The following is an 8,244-nucleotide window of genomic DNA, read 5'->3' as shown; positions in this document are numbered from 1 at the left end:
ACCATGTCCACAAGTACCTCATCCAACCTTTCCTTGAACACCCTGAGGAACAGTGACTCCACCACCTCCCTGGACAACCCATTCCAATGCCTAACCACTCTTTCTGAGAAGGAATTTCTCCTAATTTCTAACCTGAGCCTCCCCTGGTGCCACTTGGCAGCCATTCACTTTTGTTCTATTGCTACCTATCTGCAAGAAGATGCTGACCCCCAGCTCACCACAACCTCCTTTCGGGTAGCAGTAGAGAGCAATAAGGTCTCCCCTGAGCCTCCTCTTCTCCAGACTAAACAGTCCCAGTTCTCCCAGCCACTCCTCCTAACACTGGTGTTCCAGCCCCTTCACCAGCTTTGTTGCCCTTCTCTGGACACACTCCAGGGCCTCAATGTCTTTCCTGTAGTGAGGGGCCCAAAACTGAACACAGTATCCGAGGTGCAGTACATAAAACAATATTTTCTAGGAGGAACAGCTGATCTTTTTGCAAGTCCTAATATAAATTTTGGCCAGAGAAAAACAAAAACAGAGAAAAACAAAAATGCTGGAATCTGGTCCACAAAGCCAGTATTGAATCTGTGGCTCTTTTATTTAGAGTTGAAAAGGGTGGAGCGGTAAAAGGCAGGAAAGCAATTTTTCTTTTTTCTTCCAAATACTTGGAAAAAAAAGATAATTGTTTGTTTGTTACTTCCCTCAATAGTCCCAGTTTCAAACAACCCAACAACAACAACAACAAAAAAAAAGCCACCAGTGCTGACACAGCCCTCTTCCACCTTCAAAAAAAAAAAAGAAAGGAAAAGCCTTTTATTTCCCCTTCTGCACTGGGTTTCTCTTTGGCTGTGCTGCCCCGGAGCTCCCCGGGGGTTGGTTCAGGGTGAGGGTGAGGCTTGCTGGCCTCCTCAGCCTTTCCAAACAGTAGCACTCGACTTTGTCTTTGCTGGAGACTGTCCTGGTGCTCACCAGGCGAAATCCGTCCTTGAGCAACGTGTGGAGCAGCAGGCCCAGCACGTTGGTGCCGTTAATCAGCTTTCTGGTATCGGGCTTTATGGAGACATACCTACAGTAAGGGGAAAAACAAGCAGTTACACAACACCTGCATTGCTCTTTGAAGGATGGAACAGGGGATTTTTGAATTGTTCTGGGTCCTTGGATGGTGCAAGTCAGCACGATTTGCATGGGTTCACAGAAACCAAGGGTTTGGACTTGCTTTTTCATCCTTTGAGGACAATTTAACTCCTTCCCTTGTTATAAGAACAGCAGTTCTCAGTTCATCCAGTTACATGCTGGGGAAGAATCACTATCACACACACACATACACACACCCTCTTACCAAAACTTCATTCTTAAGAAACAGCTGTGATACCCTCCACGTCATTTCTTCTCAGGGAGGGGAGGCACATGACGTATCAGCTGAGATGATAAGAGTTAATTTTCTTTCTAGTAGCCAGTGTAGTGCTGTGTTTTGGATTTAGGATGAGAACATGATTGACAACACCCTGCTGCATTTAGCTGTTGGTAGGTAGCTGTAGTGACTACACCAAGCCAAGGACTTTCCAGCTTCCCAGGCAGCTGGGCGAGCACAGCCAGGACAGCTGACCCAGCCCAGCCAAAGGGATGTTCCCACCATTGAGCATCCTGCTCCGGGTAGATCTGGGGAAGCAGTGGGAGGCGGGATCCCTGCTCAGAAACAGACCAAGCACCAGGGATATGAGTGTGTTTGTGTGTGTGATGTATTTTCCTTTCACAAGGAAATTTCAAGCAATTGCATTTGTGCAGTGATGTTGTTGTTATCACTGTTATCACTGTTCTCTTCCTTTGTTACCCTGTTAAACTGTCCTTACCTCAGCCCACTTTTTTTTCCCTCCCACTGTCTCCCCCATCCCCTCGGGGAGGGAGGGGTGAGCCAGCAGCTGTGAGGTGCTTGGTAACTGGCTGGGGTTAAACCAGAGCACCTATACTGCAACAGTTTTTCAGGTGAGAGTAAATGACAGCGAGGACAGTGAGGTCACATTCACCCCAACGGCACCCCCTCTGGTGACACAGGAACCCTCTCTACGAACAGTGACATTTATTGCCAAGTTACCTTGTACAGCAGGTCTTGTGGAAACAAGTACAAAAGTCATCTTCACATCGCCTCCAATGATTTTACTTGATTCAAAGGACAGTTTAAGAATCTATCCAGACATTTTGGGGAACAGAAGTCAGGTAAAAAGACCATTACAAAATACAGAAGCTTGTCAGGGGTGAAACTGTTCCGCAGTTCACGAGAGAGTACACCAAACTCCATGGAGGGCACAAAAAAGGGCAAAACGGTCCATGTCACCACAAAGACCAAGCCAACAGAAATTCAGCAGGCAATATAAACTCATTCTGATACTGGAGATAAGCTTTTCTATTGATCTGCAGAGGAAAAATTTTACCAAGCCTGAAGAAATCAAAGTAAGAATCAGGAATATTTCCCCCACTATTCACGTTGCCTTAACTCACTCAAACAATTGTCAGTCCATTAAGATTAGTAATGCATTATAAAGTTCGGGTCTGGCACATAAATGTAGGTTGCTTTGCAAATGCAAAGTAGATTTTCCTTCTACTTGGTTAGCTAAAGAAAGCTAGAAAGCTGTGTTGATTCATATATTCAGAGAGAATAACCCTTCTGGAAAGGTTTCAATGAAATTTCCATAAAATTCCAGATGTTCTAAAAGCCACAGAGGACAAACTAGGTTACATTTTCTTATACAGTAAGAATGTGCCTCCATACAATAGAGACATCCAGCAAAAGCTTGTTTTAAAAAATCTAAGTTGTAATTAGAATACGATACTGTTATCACAAAAATCACTGATATACAGTAATCTCAATCAAAACAGAACCTGGCTCTGAATTCAAAGCAAGCATATAGTTAATAATCTACCCCTTCCCCCTCCCCCCAATAAAAGGCTCTACGAAAGCTTTCCAGTCCCTGAACTGCTCCCTTAGTTCCACCGGTGTTTTTCACCCTCTCCAGCCATTCTCTTTTCCCTCTTTTCCATATGAAAAAAGGCTTTTGGACCACCAGCTACTGGAAAGTTTTAGGCTTCCCCAGCAGTTCACCCCTTATTTGTTTCCTTTTTACCCTGTTTTCTCCAAATCTTCTGGAAGGTCACTGGTGCTGGGAAATTTCTAAAGCCTGGGAGAGCGAGTGAGGAGGAAAGGGCAAGGAGAGAAAGACCCAAGAGAACTCAAACCCAAGCAGCGAGAGCTTAGAAAGCTGAAGAAGAGGTAAATCAGCGTAACGGACGTGAAACCGGGTATCTCAGAATGAGAAAAAGGCAACAGTAAATCAGCAGGAAAAAGGAAACACAGCTCTTTTGCCACAGGCAGCTGCCTGACAGTTTCTTTAGAACGAGCTTTTCTAGCACATAGTGGTGTACTTAATGAACTAGAAGTCACAGAGACATTTCCATGAGTAGGGAGGATACCTGGTCACAATCTGGTCTCCAGCAGCACAGTCAGTACCGCACTGGAAAACCATGTCGTGATGAGAAGGTCTTTCCAAAGGAAGCGGAACGAGTGGTTTCTGAGAAGGAAAAGGGCTGCTCCAGCTCTGTCCTGACTGCTGCCCTGTAAACACAGAGATCTGTTCAGCCAGCGCTTCGACAGTGGTGCTGCAGGAACCAAAGATCCGGAAAAAGGCCTGCATCTCTTGGAGAGAAAAACGCACTTCCAAGATCTCCAGCCTCGGCTTCAGCAAGTGTTCCTGGCTCAGGAGGTTGGCCAGAGGGTAAAGCCCATAGAATTCTGCTTCTCTCTGCAGCCTCTGGTAGTCTGAGAAGTCAGGAGGTAAGGAGACCTGGAGAGTCCTCAAGAAGTCCATGATGTAACTAAACAAAGTTCCATCTCTGTCCACAAAAAACTCCCCGTTCACCAGTTTGAATTCCCGGTCATCACCACTCAGCATCCGTGCCAGCCTGGACTCGGGGAACCGCCGCAAGGTAGAAGCCCAGGTTACAAATCTCACACCTCCCACACTCAGAACAACCACCTCTTGGCTACTCATTGCTACCTCAGCCACCCAAGAACTGTCACTCTCCGGCCTGTGCGCGTGTGACCTGATCCTTCCTCAGGCATCTGCAGCAGCAAGAGCCATCGGGTGCTTTGGGCGAGTGTTTGGAGCGAGGTGAGGAGCAGCAACAGGACTCCCAGGCAACAAAGATGTAAATACCATTTACAATACTTCTGTTTGCAGGGTTTGGTTGCTTGGAAACTTTGATTCTTGGAATTTAATGTTTGTTTTTGAAATTAACAGCTTGCAAGGACTACCAGAAGACAGTGAATTGACTGCCAGGACTTAGTAAGCCTCGAGTGAGGCCAAGCAATGCCCCCAAAGTGTGGCACACATTGTCTTTCCTTCCCAGAAACATCAACTACATGTTTTCAGTCTATGTATGCTCATAGGGACACTGCAAGAAGAGGTTTGATGTGCTTCAAGCAACATGTTTGAGTATCACAGGCTCTTAAAGAAGGGCACTTCAGACACTCAAGCTTACAGTTTGCTTTAAATCACAACACCCAGAAAATTCAACGCACTCCTGAAACAAGGTACATGAGAACACAGTAACAGTACAAGAGCCTGTGTATGTTCATAGAATTAGGTTGGAATGTCTAAAGGTCATCTAGTCCAACCCCCCTGCAGTAAGCAGGGACATCTTTAACTAGATCAGGTTGCTCAGAGCTTCAAGCCTGGCCTTGAGTATCTCCAGGGATGAGGCTTCCAACCACCTCTCTGGGCAACCTGTGCCAGTGTCTCACCTACCTCACAGGGAATAATTTTTTCCTAATGTCTAATCTAAACCTCCCCTGCTCTAGTTTAAAACCATTGCCCCTCATCCTATTGCTACATGCCCTTACAAACAGCCCCTTCCCAGCTTTCCTGCAGGCCCCTTCAGGTGCTAGAAGGCCCCTGTAAGGTCTCCCCAGAGCCTTCTCTTCTCCAGGCTGAACAAGCCCAATTCTCTCAGCCTGTCTTCATAGGAGAGGTTCTCCAGCCCTCTGATCATCCTTATGGTCCTCCTCTGGACCCACTCCAAGAGGTCCATGCCTTTCTTGTGTTGAGGGCTCAGTAAGGACACAGTACTCCAAGTGAGGTCTCACCAGAGCAGAATTACCTCTCTCATTCTGCTGGCCATGCTTCTTTTGATGCAGCCCAGGATGCAATTGCCCTCTAGGCTGCAAGTGCACACTGTTGGTCCATGTTCAGCTTTTCATCCATCTGTACATCCCAAGTCCTGTTCCACAGGGCTGCTCTCTATCACATCATACCCAGCCTGTATTGTTAGCAAGGATCATCCTGACCCAAGTGCAGGAATTTGAACTTGTCCTTGTTGAACTTCATGCAGTTTTGCATGGGCCCACCTCTCTAGCTTGTCCAGGTCCCTCTGGATGGCATCCTGTTCCTTTGCTGTGTTGACTGCACCACTCAGCTTGGTGTCATCTGCAAACTCGCTGAGGGTGCACTCTATCCCACTGTCTACATCACTGAAGATAATAAACACCACTGGCCCCAGTATGGATCCTTGAGGGACACCACTTGTCACCCCTCTCCATCTGGACATCGAGCCATTGACCACTACCCTCTGTGACCATCCAGCCAATTCCTTACCCACCGGACAGCCCACGCAAACTGTGTGACATTACCCAGCATGACCAACGTATGGTTTTTATGTTCTGGTGCTTCCAAACTTCCAACAACATCCACACTCCTGTAACGTTACACGCTTTGCTCCAAGGAATCATCCCATCTTTTTCCTGGAATTACAATCTGGAGAGACAGAGTAAGAGGAGAAAAACTGCTCTGCCTGCCATTTTTGCAGGGCTAGAGAGCAAGCTGCCTTCCCGTGCCTTTCACTGCACTGAACTGTTTACGTTAAGGCCACGTTTTAGGACAGTGTGGCTTCAGAGAAACATGGATCTAACAAGACAGCTCAGACAGTCCCACAATTTGATGCTGGAAAAGTAAACTGCCAAGTATGTGCTATCTGCAAAGCACAGTATCTCCAACTTTTTCTTCTCTTACCAAACTCAGCTGATTTCTATCTAGAATTTATGCTTGCCCTGAAGATGTGTTTCTGTATAGAACATGTAAACAACAGCCAGTAGCTACAGTCACCTGAATGCACAGGATAATTACGGCATTTGGTTATTAAAAAAAACAACCCCCACACCCCACCCCACCCCCACACAAAAGTATCTATTTCAAGTAAGAAGTAACATCCTCAAACAGAAAGTTCAGAGCACGAAGGACACACGCTGTGTTTTGCAGCGGAAGGGCCGTCCTCAACTGCCTCTTGGTGCAGCACTCCTCTCTATCACAGCTGTTCTTCCCTTTTACAAACCACCTCCCAGTTACAGAGAATTCTTTTTAAACTGTGACCTTTCAGGAAGTAACGCTTTTACCTTGATTCTACAATGACATTAAGATTGAACCAAGTACCAAATCACAGGGCAAAACTACGTAAGAAAGACGATTTACAGTGAGTAACATTCCCATCATCACCGCTGAAAGAAGAATCCAGAAGCAGCGTGTTTTCCAAAGCTGCTTTTCCTCTTCCAGTTTATTGGTGCTCAAACCACGTGTTTTGGAAACATTTGGAGTCTTTTTAGTTTTCACCGGGAGTCTTAAAAAAACCAATTAACTTTAAGAAGTTCTGTGTTTTCTCCACCAGATCTCTCTCAGTTCTTAGATTTCAGTAGGGACTTCACAACAGTTTGTATTTGCACACAAACTGTGCCACGTTATCCAGTACGACCAACGTATAGTTCTTACACTTTTCTCTCAGAAGTGAAGCTCCATCTGTCATCTGTTCCCAGTAGAAGACTGCGTGATCCGCTATCTCCACCGTATCTGCCAAATAGGACAAGCCAATTGTGAAGAACTGAGATTTCCAGTCCTGGAGATTGTCAACGACCGACTCCACGAAGGACGTTCTGGTGACAGCAAGAATAAGCAAGCAAAGAAGAGATGTCACTATAAATCTGCGTGAAAAGACTGAGGGAATCCTGAATTTCAGAGTGGTGTTCTCCTGAGGCAAGGAAAGTTTGTCCACATCAACTAGTTTTATTCCATTCCACTGGCTGGTATCAAAGCTCCTCATTGTAGGACTGACGTCCACATTGGAACAAGGTAGAGGGGTTTCCTTGAGCACCTTGATTTTTTCCCTGAACTCCTGCATCTGCTGCAGAAATATAATGGGCTCAGACACATCCTTGAAGGCCTCTGCGATGTTAAAAGCCATCCGCTGCTCTTGCAGAATGGTGTTCAGTTTGTTGATTTCCGGATCGTACGCCTGCATCACCGCAAGCTTCATGGTCTCAAAGTCAGAGAGGATCTCGTTCCGTTTCTGCTCCAGCGTGTGCTGCAGCTTATCGAAGAACTCCTTCACCTTGTCGGAATCCTTCGTCAGCATCTGCAGGGCTTTCCTCTTACTGGTCTCTAAGGTATCCAGTCGCGAGAGGGCATCTCCACAACGCCAAGTCTCGAAGCCCTGGAACAGGGTTTCAAAAGCCCGCTTCTCCTGGGAGTAGGCTTCCTCGATGGAACAGAAAACGTGCTTCGTGTGGTCACCGCGGGTGGCACACACCCCGCAGATCAGCTGCATGTCTGTCCGGCAAAAAATGTTCAGGGGCTGCCCGCTGTGCACTTTGCACACGGGCATTTTCGGAGTGACTTTGATTTTGTTGTACTTCTCCACGATACCTTTCAGGGAATAGTTGACTTGCAGGCTGTTGACTCCAGCAACGGGAGTCTCCTTCCTACACGTGGGACATTTGAAGGGGGACGGCCTCCAAAGCACGTTCCGCACGTTGCCCTCGAGAATCCCTTCTAGACACTTCCTGCAGAAATTGTGTGAGCAGGGCAGGACACGAGGATCGTCAAACAGGCTGCAGCAAATGGGACAGGTGAGATCTTCCTCCAGGAGCTCCATCATATCCTAGGAGAGAGGAGAAAGATGGTAACAGAACTTGTAAAATTTGTTTCTCCCCCAGGGAAACGATGCAAAAACCAATCTCCACCTAAGACACGGCTCAGTGAGTAAAGGATCTACGTCTGTCTCCTGTATCCTCAGGACGGAACCTCAGGCGGGTTCTTGCAGCCGGTCCAGGTAGCTGTGGTGTGTGGCCACCAGATGGCAGGCACAAGAACTCGGGTGTCCAGGCAGAACCCTGTCTGGACTCTCAACCAGAAATGCTGGCAAAGGCAGCTCGCTTGCCAAACCCAG

At 46.9% G+C, this 8,244-nt stretch overlaps 2 protein-coding genes across 2 annotated transcripts; both read right to left on the bottom strand.

The window, feature by feature from the left end:
* Window positions 1–601: 601 nt before the first annotated feature.
* On the bottom strand, window positions 602–4,025 carry KCNRG (potassium channel regulator; the record flags this gene model as incomplete). The annotated part of the gene is made up of 2 exons (XM_084260207.1): window positions 602–1,048; window positions 3,448–4,025. 2 exons carry the CDS (start codon window positions 4,023–4,025, stop codon window positions 796–798), a joined length of 831 nt encoding a protein of 276 aa, XP_084116333.1. The 3' UTR covers window positions 602–795.
* A 2,698-nt stretch (window positions 4,026–6,723) lies between these two features.
* TRIM13 (tripartite motif containing 13) lies at window positions 6,724–7,950 on the bottom strand (the record flags this gene model as incomplete). Its single annotated transcript, XM_084276070.1, has 1 exon — window positions 6,724–7,950. One exon carries the CDS (start codon window positions 7,948–7,950, stop codon window positions 6,724–6,726), a length of 1,227 nt encoding a protein of 408 aa, XP_084132196.1.
* Window positions 7,951–8,244: the final 294 nt, after the last annotated feature.

The sequence above is a fragment of the Gallinula chloropus genome, assembly GCF_964237585.1.
Source record: "Gallinula chloropus genome assembly, chromosome: 1".
NCBI classification, from domain to species: Eukaryota; Metazoa; Chordata; class Aves; order Gruiformes; family Rallidae; genus Gallinula; species Gallinula chloropus.
The sequence above is the reverse complement of the archived record's forward strand: the minus strand, read 5'-3'. Positions and strand labels throughout refer to the sequence as shown.